The sequence below is a fragment of the Gymnoscopelus microlampas genome (assembly GCF_963454915.1).
Source record: "Gymnoscopelus microlampas genome assembly, chromosome: 19".
Lineage (NCBI taxonomy): Eukaryota > Metazoa > Chordata > Actinopteri > Myctophiformes > Myctophidae > Gymnoscopelus > Gymnoscopelus microlampas.
Genome location: NC_139956.1, coordinates 34,852,035 through 34,876,261, shown reverse-complemented (window position 1 = coordinate 34,876,261; position 24,227 = coordinate 34,852,035). Strand labels below are relative to the sequence as shown.

Sequence of the window (24,227 nt, the reverse complement as noted above, 5' to 3'; positions counted from 1 at the left end):
TTTTGTATAAAAAACTGATTTTGTTGAGCACAAAATCTGTAACTAATCGCTCCAGATATTTTTTTTAAATCCGAAACTTCTCTCAATCCATATTGAGAGTAAGCCAGATTTTTTGGCACCGGCCCTGATTTTTTCTGACACTGATAAAGCTCAAAGGTCAGCGAAAAGACTGCAAAGGTCAACCCTCGTTACATTTTTATAGCCTCATTAAGCTAATCATATGGAGACCCACTGGACATAATTTGGGAATCCCCAGTATGGAAACAACTCTCTCAGGAGAGCAGTGCAAAGACTAGCCATGGTTTGTGTAGAACAAGGTGTCTCTGGGGAGGGGATGGGAGGCTGCCAAGTGGGATAAGACATCTGTGACAAGGCTCAAGCCCCATGCAGGGACTGCTGATGTTCTCTGTAAATCTTTGTGAAATGTGCTGTTTATGGCATTCCAGAGATTTCACCTTATGTGTACCTAATGGCCCAGTAAGAGTATGCAGGGACGAGAGGAAAGTTGGATGGACTGAAATGTCACATCCTGTTCAGCTAATACCTTCATTCACAATTTTGGAGAATAAGTGACTATTTCTTTGGTTTTTTGTTAGATCTTTATTTGCTCAGCATACACCAGGGTTTCCCAAAGTGGGTGCCGTGGCACCCTAGGGTGCCTTGATGCCTGTCCAGGGGTGATGAAGAATAATTTGATAATGTTTGGAATTCACCAACATCACTTCAGTAAGTTTAACCACTTAGATCCGCTATATATATCAGCGTTGCATCATTTCGTTTAAAGTACTGAGAATTGGGAAATACTCCAGTAAAGTAAAAATACCTCAAAATTGTACTTAAGTACAGTACTTGAGTAAATGTACTTAGTTACTTTACACCAACGCCCTATAGAACCACAAACAGCAATTATTTGATCTGTTTTAATGTTTTAATGTCTATGTCCGGTGGCAGTATAGCACTTGGAAACCATAATACATTATGGCAGTCATGGCGAAACTTTAACCTGGTGTTTGCACTTCTGCATTTACAGCCTGTACATCAACATAAATCTTCACACTTTAAATATAAAATGATTAACTCATGGCCACAGATGTTAAAATCATGTATGGGTTCTCAAAAGTACCTCTATCTTTTGTAATGTTCAATAAAAAGCCTTTTAATCCAATTGCTGGCCATTTTCTCCATATGTTTTCACCTGACCCTATGGGTTGAAAGGTGTACTGCACTCACGCAACATTACAACTCTCTGATAAAATGGCCACCAATCAGATTAAAATGCTTTTTATTAAACAATACGGAAGATACGGGTACTTTTAAGGGCCCGCACATAATTGTAACATCCGTGGCCATAGGGTCAGCACCTTTTTAAAACATTTGAACGTTTAGATAGATCATAAAACATTTGTTTTGTCAGATCTTTATTGACACTGACAGAGACATGAGTACGAACACGCGGAATGCGGAAGTAATCTGACGTGACGTCACGGGGTTGGAAAAGTTAAACAAATCTCTCGTTCTCAACAAACACTTATCGAAAAATGATCAACAAAATATGAAAATGCACAGAATATTTCCAGGTTTGTTTGGGTGGTGATGTGTGTTATGTTGCATTTAAACCACGTCTCTTAGCTCACGTTGTGTCAGTCCAATGTAGATAGATAGATAGATAGATAGGTTTCATATCATGACACTTCAACCTGATGTTTGCACTTTTTCCATTTACGGCCCGTACATCTACATAAACGTCTAGATTTCAACTATAAAGTGCTTACCCCATGGCCACGGACGTTACAATTATGTACGATCCCTCAAAAATACCCGTATATTCCGTGTTGTTCAATAAAAAGCATTTTAATCTGATTGGCTGCCATTTTCGTATAGAGTTATAATGTGCAATACACCTCCCAACCGATAGGATCGCATAGTTGAAAGCTGATGAAAAGACGGAGAAAATGGCCGTCGATCGGATTAAAAGGCTTTTTATTGAACAATACTGAAGATATGGGTACTCAAGCTGGAACGTACACCATTTTAACATCCATGGCCTTTAGTTAAGCACTTCATATTTGAAATCTGATCGTTTATGACCTGGACGTTAGCGTTGTAAATGGAGCAATCCCCACCACACCCACCACACCATGTTGAACGTTCCTTTGCACATGCGCAAACCACATAGTCCCGTTTGGACTTTTTAGGGCGTTAGGGAGAAATAACCAGGACTATATTTATGCTAAATAGTAAAGAAAAAGCCTTGTAATGAATTGCTGTAGCAGTAAAATAGAAACACCAACAGAATGAAGTGGTATAAGTGAAATGAAACTTATTTGAAATTAAACAATGAATTGACTTCATGTGCTAATGCAATGGTTCTCAAACTTTTTCGTGCCAAGGACCCCCAAATAGACACTTATTAGACCGCGGACCCCCATTTGAAATGATAAGCCAGGGACCCCCATAAGAGAAGATTTTTACGGCTCTCTAGCAGTGATTTCAACCATTTTAATTTCAAGGACCCCCAGTTTGACATGCATTAGGCTACGGACCCCCATTTAATGGCATGTAGGTCTCTGGGACCCACTTTCATATTGTAAAATCAATGTTCATTTAACTCTGAGAGTGTACAAATGGAACCAAATGGACCTGTTAGGGTCCATTTGGTTACATTTGTACACTCTCAGAGTTACAGACCCATAAGGGTCCATTTGGTCCCTGTCCATCATTTAGCTGGGGACCCCCTGGAACCCCCTCAAGTACCCCTGGGCCTGGGGGTCCCCGGACCCCACTTTGAGACAATGTGCTAATGGTTATCAGCGGTAGGCCTGAAAGATGACGGTCATGGACATTCTTCAACCTGGTGTGATGAATTGCTCAATTTACAACTGTAACGTCTACACAAACGTACAAATTTCAAATATGAAGTGCTTACCTAAATGCCCAGGATGTTGTACATGCCGACGTTTCAGCATGAGTACCCATATCTTCCGTATTGTTGGATAAAAAGCATTTTAATCCGATCGTCGGCCATTTTCGCATAGAGTTATAATGTGCAATACACCTCCCAACCGATAGGATCGCATAGTTGAAAGCTGATGAAAAGACGGAGAAAATGGCCGTCGATCGGATTAAAAGGCTTTTTATTGAACAATACGGAAGATATGGGTACTCAAGCTGGAACGTACACAATTGTAACATCCGTGGCCTTTAGTTAAGCACTTCATATTTGAAATCTGATCGTTTATGTTAGCGTTGTAAATCGAGCAATCCACCACACCCCTCCCTTACCAAACTTAACAAATAAACTGATTTTTATCATTTAATAATGAATAAACACGATGGCCCAAATTACATTATCAATATCATTAAATAATTAATAATTAAACACAATGGCAACGCAATTTCGGTCAGCAAAAAATAAATTAAAGAATGAATAAATAAATACATTAAAAAATCATATAAATTCACTGAAGGACGGGAAAATAAAAAAGAAATTATAAATGTGACAATATAAATGTTATATAATCAAAATGCATTTAAAACCACCGCAATATTAGCCCATGTTGCCATGGCAACCTCTCAATACCATTAAATGGGACTTCTGCAGTAATTTTTGTAACCCGAGTCTGAAAGAGGTGGGCGGGGTGTCCGAGAGAACAGCCAATGGAGAAGACTTTCCATTAAATGGGGTTTTAGGAGTAATTTCGGTAACCTGGGTGAGCGGGGTTGCAGAGATTGTACAATTCCACCCCATAGAATGGGAACATTTGGAGCAATTCCTTTCCATTGAATGGGGTGATTCATAGTAGATCGGGTGGATTATTAACCTGGAAGTCACTGCGTCACAGGACATGATGGTAGGATAGCCTACTGCACAGACCAGCCGTTTCTTACACTAACAAACAAACCAACTAACTATCAGAAAGAAAGGAACCCCTCATTTAACGCAACCATGGAGTAGGGTAGGCTAAAGTATTTCTGTCTATTTGGATAATGTTGCACAGAGTTTTATTTAGAGATGGGACATAGAAAGAAAACAGATTACCTCAACTTTTGGTCGTTTTTTTTTTTTTTTTTACTAAACGGTGAAGGATTGTAACTTTATAAGCTCTCCTCCACTGAAGAGCGGCCAGCGTGACTGCAGTTCCACCACCATGACAATAAAAGAAGTTTATTGCGCACTGTTCTGCTCTGGGCTGGAGAGACGCGTGATGTGTAGTTAACACACCACGTCCACGACACTCTGGCCTGGAGGACTATTATAGGAGGACGGTTTGCAGCTTATTGGACCATCATCCGTGATGTCCTCCAGCAGCACAGACAACCAGCAGGACCACCATCACCCCGGGTCTAGGTCTGGGTCTGGGACGGGGTCTGGACCCGTGCGTAACGGCGTCGGAAGCGGCCGGTACCGGAGAGGAGATGCCACCGAGGAGGTGGCACTGAAGAGGACCACCCTCACCAGGCACAAGAGAATGGGTAGGCTGGCGATAAGACTGCCGGTGTCACGATTAAAAACAAGGGACATATCCACTGGTGTAAAGTAACGAAGTACTCAAGTACTGTACTTACATTAAGACCTGAGGTGATTCTTAAAAATGTTTCAAAATCCTAACAGTTTTTTTGAAAAAAAAAAAAAAAAAAAAAAGTTTCAAGATTTTTCAAAAATAGCAGATCTACAAGCTCATAGATAGCCAAAGAAATCTTAAGTGACACAGATGCGTTTCAGGTCTTAATGGGTTAAGAACAATTTTGAGGTACTTTGCTGGACTGGAGTATCTAGCCCTGACATGACTGTCGTATCAGGACATGTGCGCAACTTGTACTTAGTTTTGGATTCTTTTCCCATTTACAACCCGTACATCTACATACACGTTCAGATTTCAAATATAAAGTAATGACCCCATGGCCATGGATGTAACAAGTTAAAACGCTTGGGTTTAACTACCCGTATCTTCCGTATTGATCAATAAAACGTATTTTAATCCGATTGGTGGCCATTTTCTTAAAATTTCCTTCATATGCTTTCAACTACGCGACCTTATCGGTTGGGAGGTGTATTGCACTCTGATACATTATAACTCTATAAGAAAATGGCCGCCAATCGGATTAAAATGCTTTTTATTGAACAATACGGAAGATAAGGATACTTAAACCCGAGCGTTGGACTTTTAACATCCATGGCCGTGGGGTAAGAACTTTATATTTGACATTTGCACGTTTATGTAGATGTACGGGTTGTAAATGGAGAACATGCCAAAACCAGGTACAAGTTGCGCCATGACGCTTGTGACAGACGAGCGTCATGTGAACCATATGGCTAGAGTATTTCATTTTCCAATACTTTTACTTCTACTCATCTCAGAGGCAAATATTGCACTTTTTACTCCACTGCATTTATTTGAAAACTTTAGTTAATATTATTAATAGTACTAGTTAAGATACTTTGTATTTTGACTATTATTACAAAACATCAGTCCTCCTATACTTCTATAGGAGGAGCTATTTGAAAATAGCTGATCTACAAGCTCAGCTTTGTGAGCTTGTAGATCAGCTATTTTCAAAGGATTTTTTCATACATTTTGAAAACTTGTGAAGGACATTCTATGTAATGAGTACTTTTACTTTTGGTACTTTTAAGTAGGCTATATTTTGATGTCAATTCTGAATACCAGACTTTTATAATAGAGTATTTCTACATTGCAGTAGGCCTATTGATACTTTTACTTCAGTTCAGAATGTGAGTACTTCTTCCACCACTGAACAGATCTACAAGCCAGCTGCTGGATAGATGATATATGTTCTTTTTGGCAAGCGACACCGTTGTACTACGGAGTAAACATGTTGCTATCGTTATAGGTCACGTGATTATTTTAACCAGAATTGACCCAATGTTGTTCAACCATCTCTCTCTCTGTGTCTCTCTCTCTCTCTCTCTCTCTCTCTCTCCAATTATCAGGGGAATTATTTGCATGTGGAATGTGTTTACCTTGCCAAAGCAAGTGTGAAACAAAACACACACACACACACACACACACACACACACACACACACACACACACACACACACACACACACACACACACACACACACACACACAGTGTTCCAAATCATAAGTGAGGCAACAGGCTATTCAACAGATCATCTATCATGTGAACGCCCTGCATGAGTGATTTCATAATGCTAGAGCCAACATAGTGGTGATAATGGTTTACTAACAACCAGGGAAAGCCCACAGCGTGTGCAGTTAGTCCAGACCAGTCCAACTTGATTTGTAGAACACTTTTTAAACCAAGGAACCAGTGTTGATTTTGATTTAGTTTGTCCTAGTCTTTTGAATACAATTCCATTTAGTTTTAGTCGTCTGAAATGTTTTAGTTTTTGTCTAGTTTTAGTCGACTAAATATCCTAAGATTATAAATCTACAGTTGATTTAGTCGACTAAAATGCAATGGATGATTTTACACGTGGTTGCATGCTGAAAATAGCCGATCTACTGTAGATCGGCTATTTTCAGAGTGCAACACCCGAGCACAAGCGAACATAAAATGACTTCTATACTTCTACTGGATTTCTTCTCCACTAGTCCCTCCATAACATTTTAGTCTAGTTTTTTATTTAGCTTCGTTTTTATTTAGTTTTCGTCAATGAAAAAAGGTAGTCGACGAAAAATGTTCGTCATAGTTTTAGTCGACAAGATCAGCACTGCAGAGAACCTACAACTGTCATCAAGATAGGCCTACACAATAAACTGCACGATAAAGCCTTACAGTGGTTCAGTGGTTCTCAAACATTTTCATATCAAGGACCCTCAAATTGATTGGACACTGACTCCCATTTGAATGTAAATTTGTTATTATATTTTTTGGAAAATAGTAGATCTACAAGCATCGATTTAGTATAGGAAGGGGGCATGTCTGATAAAACTCATATCAAATATCTAAATACTGAATCAAGCAACTCTGGGGTGCTCAGAGAAGCCAGAGTAGATGATAAAATGACCACAAACATGTTTTAAAGTGAAATATCCCTTTAAGTGTTCAAACTGCTCCCCGTTTTCGTGGCTGGGGACCCCCTGGAACCCCCTCGGACCCCACTTTGAGAACAACTGCCTTAAATGACCATGCAATGTGAAGAATTATTAAGAACTTGTAAGACCAAATCCTCAGAGCGTATTGTATGTGCTTCTGCAGCTGTGTGCGCGTACGTGTGTGTGTGTGTGTGTGTGTGCGTGTGCGTGTGTGTGTGTGCATTTCCTATCAAATTGAACTGAATGCGCATATTATCAAGGCCCACAACTCTCTGATCGTGATTTACTGCCAGAACATTTTTGGACTGGGGTTTGGCTTTTGGGATTTGGCTTTTTTCTAAACAACCTATCCGGTAATCCGGTATATATGCAACAAGAGAACTTCAACAAAGAGTGCTGTGGTGTAGCAAGTGTACAGCAGTGAGTACTATAGGACGGTGGTTCTCAAAAGTGGGGTCCGGGGACCCCCAGTGGTCCTCCTTGAGGGGGTTCCAGGGGGTCCCCAGCAAAAGTATTTAATACAGCATCACAATCATCTTAACCACTTTATCCATTTACACGTTGGCTACTCAAAAATAGCAGATATACAAGCTCACGGCGTGTCACTTCGTGCCTCGTTGCGAGCTTGAAGCCTACAGCATTGGTTCTCAAAGTGTGGTCTGGAGACCCCCAGGGGTCCTTGAGGGAGTTCCAGGGGGTCCCCAGCAAAATGATGGATAGTTAGGAACCAAATGGACCTTTATGTGTGTGTGTGTAACTCAGAGAGTGTAGAAATGGGCCCTAACGGGTCCATTTGGTTCCATTTGTACACTTCTCAGAGTTACATTAACATTGATTTTACAATATAAATTGGGGTCCCAGAGATAGAATAGAAATGCCATTAAATGGGGGTCCGTAGCCTAATGCATGTCAAATTGGGGGTCCTTGAAATTAAAATGGTTGAGAATCACTGCTATAGGGACGTAAAAATCTTCTCTTATGGGGGTCCCTGGCATATCTTTTCAAATGGGGGTCTGCGGGCTAGTAAGTGTCAATTTGGGGGTCCTTGACATGAAAAAGTTTGAGAACCACTAGTTTCAAAAAAGTTTGAGGAACACCATCTGCTATGTTGTTTGAGAACCTCTGCTGTAGGACCTGTATAATGTTTGTGGGTTTATTTTGTTTACAGAGCGAGCTTTGTCCCGGGACGCTGGAAGTCTGAGGAGGAATTTGCCCACATCTGAGGACAGCTTCCCAACAGGTAACATCCTGCTCAGTGTGCATGAGACATTTAGCGCTGATAATCAGTTCACCGGTTTATCTCCGGACACACACACGCAGACCGACCGACAGACGTGCAGACCCTCTTATAGACTAGACTACTGCAGCAGGTTTGATCACATCCATGTAGTTTTTTCCCCCTGTGTTGTGGCTTTTAGTATAACAGCTCTAGAACTGGAAGAGGAATGGATGAAGTCGGAATGTTGGACTTACATTCCGACCACAGAGCTACAGGAGTACGAGGAGTTGGAAAAAGTTGTTGGCGTGTTTTTTAGTCTTTTGCAGTTATGGTGAATATCAGTGGGGTAAAGTAACTAAGTACATTTACTCAAGTACTGTACTTAAGTAAATGTTTGAGGTTCTTTTACTGTAATGGAGCATTTCCAGTTTTCAGTACTTTTACTTCTACTCCAATACATCTCAGAGGCAAATATTGTACTTTTACTCCACTACAATTATTTGAAAACTTTAGTTACTAGTTACTTTGCAGGTGTGAATTATTATATTATAAAACAAACATTAACCACCCTATTTTATACATAGGCTATTTGAAAATAGCCGATCTACAAGCTCACAACGCGTCGCGATGCGACGCGTTGTGAGCTTGTAGATCTGCTATTTTCACTACTTTAATACTTTTGGTGCTTTAAGTACATTTTGATAGAAATATTTTTGTACTTTCACTCAAGTAAATTTAGAATTCCGGACTTTTACTTGCAACAGAGTATTTCTACATTGCAATATTGATACTTTTACTTGAGTAAAACATGTGAGTACTTTTTCCACCACTGGTGAATATGCTTGTTAGAAGCCCCTGGAAACCACTGTGAGTGTTGTGTTTCTCCCCACAGTGTATAAAGCCGTCATCATCATCATTATATTCCGTCTGAACAGCATCTTTAGGACGGCAGTGGCTCAGGAGGTAGAGTAGAGCGCTTTTACAAAAGTTCAAAACCTCAACCTTTGCTCCAGCAAACATTTTTCTGAGGTACATTCACAGATGAACCAACTCCAACAGTTTTCGCTCCCATTTTAAACCCCCCTTGCTTCTCCATTGCGGGTGTAAGCGAGTTGGTTGCTTACACAGTCAGTGTAATCATTCTTTAATCACTTCTTAAACCCTGTGTACTTAGTTTGAACCGGGGTCCCTCAAGGCTCTATGCTAGGTATGGTGTGCTCCTTTTTCCCCTCTACTCTGCACCAATACGTCTCACCCCTTATGCCTAAACGTTTTAGGCATTTTTTACTATTTTGAAAAAACATTTTAAAATAGTGAAAATAGCCGATCTATACATCGACACGTTTTGAGATTGTAGATCGGCTATTTGAACTATTTTAAAATGTTTAAAATGTTTTTCAAAATAGTAAAAAATGCCAAAAAGGTTTAGGCATAAGGGGCAAGATAGGGCGACAAAAATATCCTAGTATTTACAAGCTCACAACAATGCATCGCGTAGATCGGCTATTTTTGCAAAATGTTCACCCCAGAGTAGGGACGATACGGTTCATGTTGTTAATGTAATGTATTGTCATGATCATATTGGTGTCAAAAACTATGGCCATTCTGTTCCGCTGAGCTGGCCATAATGGTGACAGCAGCAGTGTGCCTCTCCTATAAATGTTTATGGCCTCGATAAGTTTGATTTCTCTTTATTTTACAATTCCGGTGCTGTACGGTATGCAAGACTGTCTTTCCTGTAAAAAGGCTCGTAAAGCGTGCAGCTGACTAGCTGTCAGGAAATCATGTGAGAGAATTAGAATAGAATGATTCCTGTACCTTGGACCTGTGTGTGAGAGTCTCCTAAAGTCACTGATTAATCCCGGCGGGTCACATCTGGTCGGTCAGTGACACATCAGTGTCATCATTGGATATTATTCATAATATATATATGCATGTTTTGCTTCACGTTCTGATTGAATAGTTTATTAACAGTTTGCAAAAGAATATGAATAATGCTAGAAGGATAACACAAAGAGCCCTGAGGGTTTGTTTCCATTGTGGTCCTGTGTATTCAATTCATCAAGACATATAAAGACATACAATACTATACAAGAGATCATTAATACTAGGAGCAGTAAATGTATATTTATAGAGAAACAGTGCAGGGTAATTTATTTTGGCAAGCTAGAAGCAAATTGCAAACAGGTGCTCTTTTATGGCGGTTTTGAAGGAGGGTAGGGAGTCACACGTTTTGATGGCTGGCTACATTTTGGTGGCATAACAGTAGAATGACTTCACCCCCAAGTTTGTGCCGAATCTGGGGGGAATGAGATCCGTGGAGCTCCCTCTGGTGTTGTACCCGTGGGCGTTTCTCACTCTTTGGAAGGAGTTTTGACAGGAACCTATTCCGTCCACCACGGCTTGCCAACTCAGGCTTGCCAACTCACGGCTGTTTTGTTACTGTCTGTGGGTGCGACGCTAGCATAGCGGCCTGCTCCTCCTCACGAGCCCCAGAGGCACGCCATCGCCGGCGCACCTTCCTTGTTGTCAAGCAATTTAAAAAGCTATGCATTTTGTTGTAAAACATAGTATGCAGTATGTGCAGGACGTTTAAGTTACACGAAAAACAAGGGTCTCCTCTTCCTCAGCCATCCTTGGAAAAACAACATAGTCAATATGGCATCCCTATTTTGGGACATTGTCAAACATTTTCAAACATTAAAAAAAAAAAGTGAAATAACTTGTAGATTGGTTACTTTCAGTAATACAACCCTTTCATACGACAAAGCATAAAATGGGGCTTAAGTGGTTAAAAATATGTGCACTAACCGGCTGAACGAGCAGAAAGCTGCGCGCGCACACACACACACACACACACACGCACACGCGCACACACACACACGCATGCGCACACGCACACGCACACGCACACACACAGTTTTAATTCACTTTTAAACAAACATTAACTAGAGACGAGTGGGTGTTCTGAGTGGTGATTTCATGGCCTCTAAGACCTGCTACAGTCTGTGTTTTGTCTCTATCAAAATGCCACTGTCGTTCATGTGTGACAAAATGTCAATTTAACTCTTGAGTTCAATTCACTTTTTTTACGGTGTAGGTACCGTATTGTTCTGCCTGTAATCAGATTTATTTGTCACATGTCCACCATTGTGTCCAATCCATTCCCTAAGCACTTCCCAAATGACAGGAGACCTGTCGCTCTCACCCCAATAATAGTCAGCAACCTCTTTGCTTTGAGAGGCTGGTGAGAGACTACATATCACCACTTTTAACAGCCTGCTCAGGGACTACATATGAAAATGAGCTCTTTGCCAACTCTGGCTCATTTACATGTATGTGAACACTGAAATGTTGATTAATGTGCACTGACCCTGGTAGATACATCAATCAATCAATGTGCTCCACACTACCTGCCTTGCTGGCAGTGTTGGTTTTGACAGCAAAGTTTGATTTAGTTAAGTCTTAATCATAGTCTTTTGAAAATAAAATCCATATTTTAGTCATCTGAAATGTTTTACTTTTTGTCTAGTTCAGTCGACTAAATCTACAGTTGATTTAGTCAACTAAACCGTATTTTGGCGGTGCCCTGATGGCGTCATAATGGCAACTTGAAAATAGCCGATCTACAAGCTCACAAAGCGTTGCAGCGAGTCGCGTTGTGAGCTTGTAGATCTGCTATTTTCAGAGCACAACACCCGAGCACAACCAAACATAAAATGACTTGTCTTAGTTCTACTGGATCTCTTCTCCACTATAGTCCCTCCCTGACATTTTAGTATAGTATTTGTTGACAAAATTGTCAATATATTTAGTCTTAGTTTTTATGTAGCTTAGTTTTTATGTAGTTTTTATTTAGTTTTCGTAAGTGAAAAAAGGTAGTCAACATTTTTCGTCATAGTTTTAGTCGACAAAATCAACACTGCTTGCTGGACCCGTGGCAGTTTGTATCAAAACAGATCAAAACAGATCCACTGACGATGCCATTTCACACTGTCTCTCTGTTTCTCTCTCTCTGTCTCTAGATCTGACTCTCTCTCTGTCTCTTGTACTGTACACAGGCTGCTGTATTTTGTCTCATCTAATCGGTCGTTTTATGTGTTAGCTCACCAAATCGTATGTTGGCGTGGTAACAAATTGAATCTTGAAGCTATTCTATGTATCCTTAACCTCTCATTCTTACATCTTACAGTGTGTCATGTTATCTTATCTTATCTTAAGTCAGCTAGTCAGTTAGTCAGCTAACTCTACTGTGTGTGTGTGTGTGTGTGTGTGTGTGTGTGTGTGTGTGTGTGTGTGTGTGTGTGTGTGTGTGTGTGTGTGTGTGCGTGCGTGCGTGCGTGCGTGCGTGCGTGCGTGCGTGCGTGCGTGCGTGCGTGCGTGCGTGCGTGCGTGCGTGTGCAGCCCTGCCCATGCTGTTGTCCATGGTGGAGGGTCCTGACAGACTTCCTGCAGACGAGGGCTCACAGGAAGTGCTGCGCGGGAAGCTCCGCCTACTAGAGGCTGACAGCACCGAGGTCACCGCTCTGTTCACGGTACAGCACACACACACACACACACACACACACACACACACACACACACACACACACACACACACACACACACACACACACACACACACACACACACACACACACACACACACACACACACACACACACACACACACACACACACACACACCTGGCTAAACAGTAATTGTCATTCCATTTCAAAATATGAATAGTGTGTGTCTGGTGAGTTTGTCATAACAATAATACATAAACAGGGCATTCTCTTCTACTGTTATGGCTACAATGTGATCTAATTGGTACTGTCGGCAGTACCCATACTGTAATCAGAGTAAAGGATGTTTCAGAGGTATCATTGCTTTATAAAGATTACCTTACAGCAGGGGTCTTTCACAGGGGGAACCACTTCTAGGGGGTCTTCAGAGATACTACAGAGGGGCCTGCAAATCTTTGTGTGATTAGGGACCTTTTTTTTTTTTTTTTGCCCTACTCTGACACTGCCTGGTTCAGCTGCTCCCTGCAGCCTACAGAGGCAAACTAAAGTTGGCTTTAAGCTTGTGGTCATTGAAAACAGTGAGTAAACAGAGCAGAGGACACACGGTTGAGCTACAACCAGGCAAGCAAGAGAGAGAAAATCACATGGTACTCTGAAAAGCTGAAAAACTGGTTTTCGGTCAAGGAGCCACACATGTGATGTGGTGGTGTGGTGTGTGTGGTGTGGTGAGGCATCACAAACACAATGTTAATGGGTGCAAACATTACAAATCCAGGCGTCACATGTTACATCATATAAATAAAGTTTATTATTATTATTATCACAAACGTAACATACCCATATATGGAGACCACTTGAAACAAGTCATGTTTACCTGCAGTCTGAGCAAAGCCCAGTTGTCACATTGTCCCCCCTGCCTGAGAATGTGTTTTGGTAATTTAAAAATATGTATCCCCCCCTCCTCTCTCTCTCTCTCTCTCTCTCTCTCTCTCTCTCTCTCTCTCTCTCTCTCTCTCTCTCTCTCTCAAGGAGTTGTCAGCTCATATCCTGTCCATCAACTGTGACGAGAACATCATATTTGTGACGTTCAAAACATTTGAGGAAATATGGAAGTTCACCACATATTGCACACTAGGTACGTAGTGAATGGAGTGTGTTTAATCTAATCTGTGGAAGCAACCTAAATTAATCATCAGATATTTATATCAAAATGCATGTATGGGACTTGATTTGTTTATTCATATCACATTTCTTCTCCTCTCCTCTCCTCTCCTCTCCTCTCCTCTCCTCTCCTCTCCTCTCCTGTAGGTTTATTGGGTCAGTGCATGGAGAGTTTGTTGTTGGACCAGGAGTTCTGGTTGGACAGTGTGGACAGGGACAGGGCTGTGGGCATGGAGGTGTCCATCCAGGAGGACACTCTGAGCCTCATGTACCAAGGCCTCCTCATGCAAGACGGTACACCAAGTCAACACAATTGAACTGCATGATTAAAGGAGTAGTTCACCCAAAATGTTATATCAATTACACATCCCATGAAGCCTTGAATTCATGGAGATTCTTTAGTTTTTGTCGCATTCCTGAGCCAATAATTTGATGACGGGGTGGCGGGTCAGTAGCCGTATAGACTCCGATGGTCATCATCTGTCGTGACACCGACGAAATTAGGCTATATGAAAAAAAAATAACTATGTGTGTTTACAAAACAAGTACTAATTAAAATCATTGAGAAAATGTCTTGACTTGAACTCTTTTGTTCTGTCCAACAGGTTCGCTGTTTGCCAGCTGCACTGCCAACCAGATGTTCGACAGCTCCACCTTTGGAGGGGACCTGTACCTGGAGCAGGGGGACATAGCCCAGTTTGAGCCTCCGTTCCTGGGCTCCGGATGGACGGTGCACTGCCTGGGCGACGGAGCCAGAGGAACCAAACCCAACCCTACCCTGGAGCCCGTTGTTCCCTTCTATCAGTGAGTGTGTGTGTGTGTGTGTGTGTGTGTGTGTGTGTGTGTGTGTGTGTGTGTGTGTGTGTGTGTGTGTGTGTGTGTGTGTGTGTGTGTGTGTGTGTGTGTGTGTGTGTGTGTGTGTCTCTCTCTCTCAGTTGTGCTTGTCTGATTACGTAAAGTTCTCAGTCGCCACGACTGATTTCAGTCATTTGGATTCCATAGAAGTCTTCTATGGAAGTCTTCTATGTTGTGCAGCGAAAATAGCCGATCTACAAGCTCTCAATGCATCTGTGACGCATTGAAAGCTTCTATTTTTTATTTTATTTTAAGATTAGAGAATTTGAAGTGGTCAAACTAGCAATATTTTTTAGAAGCATCTTCCATAAAACCCTAATGGTCTCACATATTTCATAAAAGCAAAGGTTAAACCCTGTAGTCACCTGGTTGGCAGTATGAAGAACAGCAGGAACAATACTACTAGAACATAATTTTAGCCCAGTGTGCTGGGGGGGGGCTCCTTTTACAAATCGCATAATAGAACTTGTTCATACAATTTTTTTCAGTTGTGAGATTTTATTTTGCTTTAATCCATGAGTTGCCCCCCCCCCCATGTGCTTATTGTGGTGGTGGTCCTGTGTCTGTCTGCCCACAGGTGGTTTCTGAAATCCTGTCCAGAAAACATTTTGGTTGGTGGAGGCAAGCCGGCCTGTGAGTTTGCTCTCCAGTTTGGTGAGTAGGAGTAGTCAAATGGGCTCCACTTTGTTTTGTTTCGCTACATATTACTGAGTGAAAAACATTATGGAACCTAACCATTATGATTGAAGTAATGTAATCTATTGTAATGTAATGTAAACAAATCTATACTAAACTAACTAATAACTAATCTGTTATATAAAAAACAAATTTAATTTGAACTAATCTAAACTAAACTAATCTCATATAATTGCATATCGTTGCTGTCGGGCAGAAACCTCTTAACTCCATATTTTTACTTTTTGAGTTTTTTTGTAAATTAATTCCCTACTTGCGTCACACAAAAGCATCAAAAGTAGCAGATCTACAAGCTTAAAACGCGGCGCGAAGCGACACGTTTCAAGCTTGTAGATCTGATACTTTAGCTATTTTTTTATTTGAATCCTGAAAAGTAACTGTTATTTGAGGTTTCCACCCGACAGAAACGATATAATATAATCTCTCAGCCAGAGGAAGCTGTGTGGCCACAGCAGATTATGACGCAGAGGGACCCGACGAGCTCACTGTGGCGTCCGGTGATGACATCATCATCGTGGGACTTCTGGTGTCCTGTTTTGATTGGTTCGTGGGGAGGCTGGAGGCGACGGGAGAGGTGGGGCTGGTCAGGACCGGCCTGGTCAAACCATCCAATGACATTTGTGAGTAAGTGAAGCGTAGGGCCTCTGTTTACTGTTCCAATTAGAACCTTTATTTCAGTGGGGTCCGGGGACCCCCAGGGGTCCTTGAGGAGGTTCCAGGGGGTCCCCAGCAAGATTTGTTAAAATTGCATAAAAATAGCCGATCTACAAGCTTACAATCATAGATTGTCATGAAAGTTGGACGGATGCCCCCAGGATGAAGGAGCCATGGTGATTTTAGTGACCTCACAAGCTTTCCTCTACTGCCACCATCTGGCCAAGCGTTCAGTTTTCAAATGAACATAATCTCTTGAACTCTAATAGACTCAATTTGCAGTTTACCGTCATGCTACCAAGATTAAAACAAACCTATGGATTTTGGTCACACATTGAAAGAAGCAAACTGGGCCTGGACTGCTGGCGTAGTGGTCCAGGCACTTATAATAGGCTTCAAAGTAGCCTGACAGTGCATTGCTAGTTTGAGTCCCGATCCCGATGTCACTCCCCATTTCCTGTCAGACTACTATATCCTATCATTAAAAGCCAAAAGATTAATCTTTTTTATTTTAAAGGAGCAAACTGGGGAGATTTTTAGGCCTTGGCACTAAAACTCTACTGAGTGAGTTCTTGTTTAGATTAGATTAGCCATTAGAAAGTCTCGTGAGCCAGACTGTTGCCTCCCACAATTTTCAAATGCTTCCATCAAACAGTCTGGAGCAACGGAGAAAATGATCAGAGGATAAAGTGGATATTATGCCTCCTTCCCGCTTCCGTTTCGTCTTTATGGTCGCGCAAATTTGTCCTAATATAAATCAAAACAATAGAAACCCACATAGCTTGCTGCTTATCAGAAATGGAAATTGTAAAATAAAATGTAAAGATATTTTAAAAGATATTTTTGTGAACGGAAATGACGACTTAAGGACAGATTCCGTTCTCGTATTTTCTCTGAGGTGTAGTTCCAGACTCTATATAGCATTCGGAGATTGTGGAATAGTTGTCTGGCTACACGAGACTAGCCATTAGATAATGTGTATTATATTGTCATTATCATGGCATCATAACAAGCTTTTTCACGGAGGACACACAAGTAGACAGAAAAGTAGCAGAGACTGTGCAATCTGTCCCTGTTTCAGATCGGCAGACATCTTCCTGGATGAAGAGGAGAGGGTGTTCTTCAGTCTGAAAGAGGAGCAGGTCATAGAGGAAACCATGACCTTGTTGAAGAAGACGGCTCAGATTGACGTTGGCTACATCTACAAGCTGGGTAACACAGATATATATATATTTACATTTTCCCCCAAAATTTGAAAGAAATGAATGAAAAATGTAATTGAAAAAACACAGTCTCCTCATGCATTAGAAGGACAATATCAGTAAAATTACCCCAAACATATTTGAAAGTGAAATATCCCTTTAAGGGGGTTTAATTCTAATACTATATGTATTGTAGATGAAACTAAAACCTTGAAGCCAAGAGTTGCAGTGCTGACTCGTCTGCTTATGGCGACCACTAGCCAGATGATCAGTAATCTACACTTACTGATACGTCTGGAGAAATATAGATTCAATGTACATGGGTTTGAACGATGGAGTAAACCAACGCTGACAAACCTACTCCCACTGCTTTGAAAAGCAATCCTGATACGTCCCAATATGAAGTATCACCCCAAAATATCACCCCGGTTGTTGTTAGTAGGAATGAACACAGGAGCACCTGGGAGGAAGTGGACTAAGAAAGGGGAGGAGCCAAACAAGTTTCCCCCCCAGTTTTTTTTGCCAAATGGGTTCCCAGATTGGGTGCTGTGTGGCTGCTGTTAGGACAACATACTGTCGCTCTCTGGCCGTGCAGTACTTTAGTGATGGCATAGGACAACTTCTGACCAAACGACATCCTTTAACATGAAGGGAGCCCCAGTTGTGAAGTCCGCTTCAGCCGACTCGAGTTACGTAGCCTGGTAAACCATCCCGGTCGCGTGAATTCACATTATCATGTGTCTTCTGCAGACCGGTCTGGCCCCAAGCGATGGGTGGGCGTTTTGCAGAAACCAAAAAAGTGCAAGAGCTAATCAGCATCTGCGCTCAGGGCCCTGTGATTGACAGACGCATTATAATGGGAATTCACGCGACCGGGATGGTAATTACCAGGCTACGTACTGATAGGGACAGAATCGTAAATCATCATGTCCCCCATCAGCATGCAACGTTGCAGGTACTGTACCTCCGAAACGTCAGATAGTCACGGGTGTGAGAATGCGTTGGTTTATGACGAAAGTCAACGCAGATTTGAGTTTTCCCATCTCACAAATCATGCAGTGTGCAAACACCATTATTGTGGTCAGAAGTTGAATTTACTGGCTGGAATGCAGTAATTGCCTCAGAATTTTTGCAACTGAGGTGTCTTTGAAGACACATTGGGAACTAATGAGGCCTTGCTGATTTCAACAGCATAATACAGTAAACCAAATACATGACTCTGACTGGATTGAACCCAGGGTTTCAACAATTACAAACACATTTCTGTTTTGCTGCAGCAGCACAAGTGATGAGGCTGCTTGAATTTTCATCTTGCTTTCATTAGTACTCATTTCCACTCCTCTTTGATTGATTTAATGTGCTTTCATGAATGTTTGGATTTATTTTCTGTTTTTCCTTTTCATTGTTCGTTCCCAGATCCAAGTAATCAACTGGATCCTGACCAGAAAGCAGCACAAAGTAGGTTTTTCCACTTCCCCACCGTACACCTCTGTAACGCAAATATGTCATCAATGCTCATCAGATGATCATATTGACGTTATATTGAGTCGTCTCCAACCATGCAGTCTCTGCCATTATTTCAACATCACATTAATCCTCTCGCTAACCATTTGCAGACGGTTCTTCAGGCAAAGTCGACGCTGAGCCACCGGTTGAACTCAAGGGAAATATTTTGCGGATTCTTAACCAAGGGAAAGATCCACCGTCTTCTTGCACTGCTGCAACAACAGATCTAACCCAGGGAGGAGACCCGGTCCAGGAGGCTGCCGTTCCGGTCCCCATGGCTCCGTGTTTCACCGTCCACCCGGTGGTGGAAGGAAGCAACGACACGGAACACTTCATTCCCCTGCTCGCCTTCCTGGACGGCTCCGACTGCAAACCGGAGTTCGGCGCCCTCTACGGGCTGACTCCGGAGCTCCTCGCCTCCTCCGCCTTCGCCGGCCAATCGAACGAGGACGAGCTGGCGGCCTTCCTGGGCGCGGCCAGGGAAGCGGCGAGGAAGAAGCGCCTCTACTGGTCGCAGAGCCGCCTGTGCTTCCTGTTGGGCAAGCTCTGCGCCGGGAGGTCAAAGTTCAGCCAGGCCAGGGTTTACTTTGAGGAGGCGCTCAGCGTGCCGCGAGACGGCTTCACGGACATGAGGCTACTAGCTAGCATTTACGCTAACCTCGCCGTCGTGTATCTGGTGCAGAAAAACACCGAAAAGTACTTTGCGCTGGCGGAGCGTATCGGCGCCTTGCTCATGGGCTTCCCGTACTGTGCGGCGAGCGTGGAGAAGGACTCGGAGGTGCTGAAGTACGTCCTGAAGAAAGCCGTGCTGTCGCGCAACGCCATGGCCGAGGCCCGCGCCTGTTTCTTATTGGCCAAGCTCCACCTGAGGTGGAGCGACGACGCGGGCGCCGTGCCGTTTATCGAAAGGCTCCTGGTTCTTTCCACGGAGGAGACCTCTGGAGGTCGGAACGTTTCCCCCAGCCACGGGTACCTGAGCCTGGGCAGACTGTACAGGGAGCTCCACCTCCCCCACCTCAGTTTCAGCTCCACGAGGCAGGCCTCTCTCCACCCGTCGGCCAGGCTGAGCGAGTGCCTCAGCGCCCTGTCTCTGGTTCTGCAGAACACCACAGAGTTCTACGGGTAGGCCTGTTTGAATATCTAATAAAATTGGCTTGTGGGTGGGGTTGCATGGGTGCATGGGCGTCACACGCGTGTCACCCGGATTTCACATGACGTATCGCCTGATCGCAATCATTTGAGCTATTTGCAATTATTTTGCATAATCGTTTTCATTTATCTGTATAAAACAGTTGTCTGTGCTCTTTTAACTACTTTAAACCTGGCATGCCTATTCTGTGCATTTAGGGACATTATTTATTTTTTTAGATTAAAAGAAAAATTGTTCTACAAGAACTAGAAGTTTACATGTGTTTGTTTACAAAGCCTAGGCAAACCAAACTGTTTATATATGTTCCATTAATCAAAACACATTTAAATCACTAATTCATGACAATTATTTGTATGGCAAATGTCACTATCGCGACAGCCCCATCTTCAGGATCAAGAAGGACGCCTCCATTCCGGCTCAAGTAGCGCCGTATTTGTCCCGGGCACTGTCCTTCACCCAGGAACCTGCCACGACGGTGCTAAACGGAGGGAGGGACCGGCACCATCATCACCACCACACTCTGAGCCAGGCCGTCACCCTGTGCCTCTCGCAGCTGTTCCACAAGCACGGAATGGTGGGCCACGCCGTGCGTTCCATGCACGCTCTGGTCAACCGCAGCCCCCCTTCTTCTCAGAGCCTCTCCCCTGTGCCAGTCCCCGAAAGAAACAGCGCCCTCGTGTGGCTGGCGTGGCTTCACGTCTGTGACGGCCAGCCAGAGACGGCCGTGGAGATTTTAGACGCCATCCTGGCGTCCATGCCGGAGCACTGCACCACGCCTCAGGAAGGTCAGTTACTGTTGATTTTTTTTTAAATGGAGAGTGGTCACAAAATAGGTCAAGATGTTTTTTTTTGCCCTAACTTTTTGACAAATAGTTCAATCCACTTCTTACGACTTGTTGTTGTTTTTCTTTTCTCAAAGTTTTCTATTTCTGTTACTGACATCAATCATCTCCAAATTTGGGCATGGTTCACATCAGGCCATTTAATTTCAAATTTAAGTTAAATATTTAAAAAAGTATAAAACATAATGTGAAAAAACTGCGAGGTTAGCTAGTACGGACACACACACACACACACGTGCGCACGCGCACGCGCACACACGCACACGCACACGCACACACACACACACACACACACACACACACACACACACACACACACACACACACACACACACACAGACCCTCGTATAGATGACCGGCCTCCTACAGAGCCACACTGTAAAAACTATTTTAAGTCTTTGAACTAATGTGGTTTGGTTTGGTTTGGTTTGGTGGTGTTTAGGAGTGGTGCTCAACATGCGTGGTGTGGCCCTGCGGTGCATGGGTGACCTGCGGAGGGCAGCAGAGAGCTATCAGGCTGCCATCGACATCTGTGAGGAGTTTGAGGACAGACACAACTGGGCCGTAGCTCTGGCTAATTTAGGTGAAAAATCCCTTAATGCTCCATTTTGACATTGATTACTGTATATTACATGACATAACATCACATTACAGCTGCAATCAGGGACTTATTTTAATGAATAAAAAAAAATATTAAAATGTTAGTCACTTCAATAAAAAGGCTTTTAATCGTCCGAGATACTCCAGTACTTTATTCCTTTTGTCTGCCGATGTGTCCTACTACTGTAATGCACTGGACCTGCCGTTAAAGGTAGGATAAGTGATATTTTTGGAGTTTTTTTGGAGACTCCTGTTACTGAACACTCTATAGCAATGAGTACTCTCAGAATATAGAGCTATTTCACACTTATTTTAATCAAAGAAAATCACTTACCCTACCTTTAGCTGTTTGATGCGCGATGGTACAAATAGCCTCTTATACCAAATAACAAAGCAGCACATTTGATGTACTGTATCAACCCTCACTTAGTCTCACGTGTTGTGCTGCAGGTATGCTGTGCCTGAAGGCGGGAGCTAAACGGCTGGCGGAGACGCATCTCCTCGGCGCCGTGGAGATCTTCTCTGAGCTGGACAGAGAGGAGCACCATGAGGAGAACTTCATCACAGTGCTACAGGAGCTGGGACAGCACTACGTGAACCAGGGACACCCGCACAACGCCAAAGGCTGCCTAGAGTGGGCCCTGCTGCTCTCCGTCTACGCCGACCATGCTGTCTGTGAGTATACTACTACACAGGGTTCATTCAAAGGTGCTATATACACCAGTGGTTCTCAGGGGGTCCTTGAGGGGGTTCCAGCGGGGTCCCAGCCAGCAAAAGTAGTGGTTAACATAGCATCACAATCATTTTAACCACTTTCTTTTCCATTTATACGTTGGCTATTCAAAAATAGCAGAGCTACAAGCTCACAGCGCGTCACTTCGTGCCGCGCTGCGAGCTTGTGCATCTGCTATTTTTGAACATGTTTGAAAAGTATCTTCTCTTCTGGGGGTCCCTGGCACAAAACCTTTTCAGATGGGGGTCCGCGGCCAAATACGTATCATTTTGGGGGTCCTTGACGTAAAAATGACAACCAGTGCTATAGACAACATTCAGCCTCTAGATGTCACACTACAGTCCCACAGCGACGATATATAACAAACTGTAACAAACTACATTTGAAAAAAAGATATATAAAAAAACGTCTTTGGCTCTTTATATGCTCTGTTTTGTGTGTTCTTATATTTTCACATACAGCGTTTCCACTTGTCGTGATTCTCTGTGGTGTTTAGTTGAGTCCGCACGAGCTACAAAGGAAAAACACTTTTTCAGTCAGGGCTCCAATGACGCAGAGAAACATCTATCAATCATAAATATGTTTTTGTTTCACCACTCGCCTTCTCTCTCCACATAATTTCTGCTTTTAATGGGGGGAAAATATTCTTCCCATCAGCAGCCTGATGCCCAAAGTCTTGCTCAGCATCCTGTTCTTTTTAACTTTTCCATTTTTTATTTTTCTCTCTCATTGCACACTTGATGACGTCAGCAAGTGTGTTGAACAAGACTTCAGCGGTGACTCTGTGACAGTGTAGCTGACCGCAGTTTGGGCGTCTTGTGGCTTTTGTCACAGCTAGTGTGAACGCAGCGTTTCTTTGTCATTCTGCCAGGCCAGCTGAGTGCCACTCAGAGACTGTGTGATTGCTTTAATGTGCAACATAGTCTTCTCACTCGACAGTAAACCAACATACAGTATAAGTGTAAACGGGTCATCTGCACATGAATTACTTTTGACCATCACTGCATCAAAAATGATGAACAAACTCAGGGGTTGACACTAAGGTCTCAGAGGCACATCGGGCAAGTACAGGTCATTTTCTACTTGCCCACAGGTCTTGCCCACTTGCCCCAAAAGGTAATCGTCCTTTATAAAATGATAGGTAAAATTTGAATTACCGTTCAATTAAACACCTATTTTTTACTTTCTACTCGCGAATTATGGGGCTGCTGCACGATAACAAATGTCATACCTCAATAGCAACAGTGAAAACGGCACATTATAGGCCAACAGTGCTCTTATTTTACATTCCACAGACCAGAAGACACTTACTTTCCCATAACTTGACAAAGTGCTCTTATTTAGAAGCCCATATACAAATAAACATAAATAATGTTTTGATGGATGAATGCAAATGATTAAATCATATATTGTTGCTGTCGGGCAGAAACAAGCAACGGCTCAACTCGCAGCCTGACAAGTTTGAGAACCACTAGTATAGTTCAGTGGTTCTCAAACATTTTTGGCTCAGGGCACCCCTCTAAATAGAGTTTTCATCCACGGCACCCATGAATTACATTGTTACTTTACAGCACCTTACATTTATGTCTTATTAAGGTACGTAAATATGCAAACATTTCCCCCTAAAATACAGCATGTCACGAGGAAAACCTGAGAGAATATCATTCTGTTTCCATTAGGACAGATTGAAAATAACTTGACGTTTAACCACTTGAACCCCAGTATCCCTATTCTGGGGGGAACGTTCGCCAAAAAATAAACATGTCACGTTGCGACACGTTGTGAGCTTGTAGATCAGCTATTTTTTGGCGAAGATATTTTTCGGTGTAGATTGAAAATGAATGCACCCAGTACATTGTAATTAATAGTATAGAGGGTCTCAGTGGTTAAACTGAGGTGATATTGATAAATTCCAAATGTTATCAAAGTATCTTGCGGCACCCCTGGACTTGCATCACGGCACCCACTTTGAGAAACCCTGGTATAGTTGACCACGCTTGGTCGTTTCGTAGCTTTTCTCACCGCTAGAATCAGAATCCGTTTTTTTCAGAATCAGTGCCGAGTGTGAACGCAGC

The 24,227-nt window shown here is 42.7% G+C and overlaps 1 protein-coding gene across 1 annotated transcript in view; it reads left to right on the top strand.

Annotated features, from left to right (window-relative positions):
* The first annotated feature begins 4,145 nt into the window (after positions 1 to 4,145).
* The window catches only part of sh3tc1 (SH3 domain and tetratricopeptide repeats 1), a 30,257-nt gene continuing 10,175 nt past the window's right edge, over positions 4,146 to 24,227 (top strand). Inside the window, exons 1-14 of the mRNA XM_084043608.1 lie at positions 4,146 to 4,473; positions 8,194 to 8,265; positions 12,649 to 12,779; positions 13,783 to 13,888; positions 14,062 to 14,208; positions 14,520 to 14,718; positions 15,347 to 15,423; positions 15,894 to 16,089; positions 17,201 to 17,331; positions 18,738 to 18,779; positions 18,938 to 19,949; positions 20,356 to 20,762; positions 21,262 to 21,402; positions 21,870 to 22,094. Of these exons, the coding sequence (XP_083899734.1) occupies positions 4,296 to 4,473; positions 8,194 to 8,265; positions 12,649 to 12,779; positions 13,783 to 13,888; positions 14,062 to 14,208; positions 14,520 to 14,718; positions 15,347 to 15,423; positions 15,894 to 16,089; positions 17,201 to 17,331; positions 18,738 to 18,779; positions 18,938 to 19,949; positions 20,356 to 20,762; positions 21,262 to 21,402; positions 21,870 to 22,094 (3,064 nt within the window). The 5' untranslated portion in view covers positions 4,146 to 4,295. The remainder of the gene's footprint in view (positions 4,474 to 8,193; positions 8,266 to 12,648; positions 12,780 to 13,782; positions 13,889 to 14,061; positions 14,209 to 14,519; positions 14,719 to 15,346; positions 15,424 to 15,893; positions 16,090 to 17,200; positions 17,332 to 18,737; positions 18,780 to 18,937; positions 19,950 to 20,355; positions 20,763 to 21,261; positions 21,403 to 21,869; positions 22,095 to 24,227) is intronic.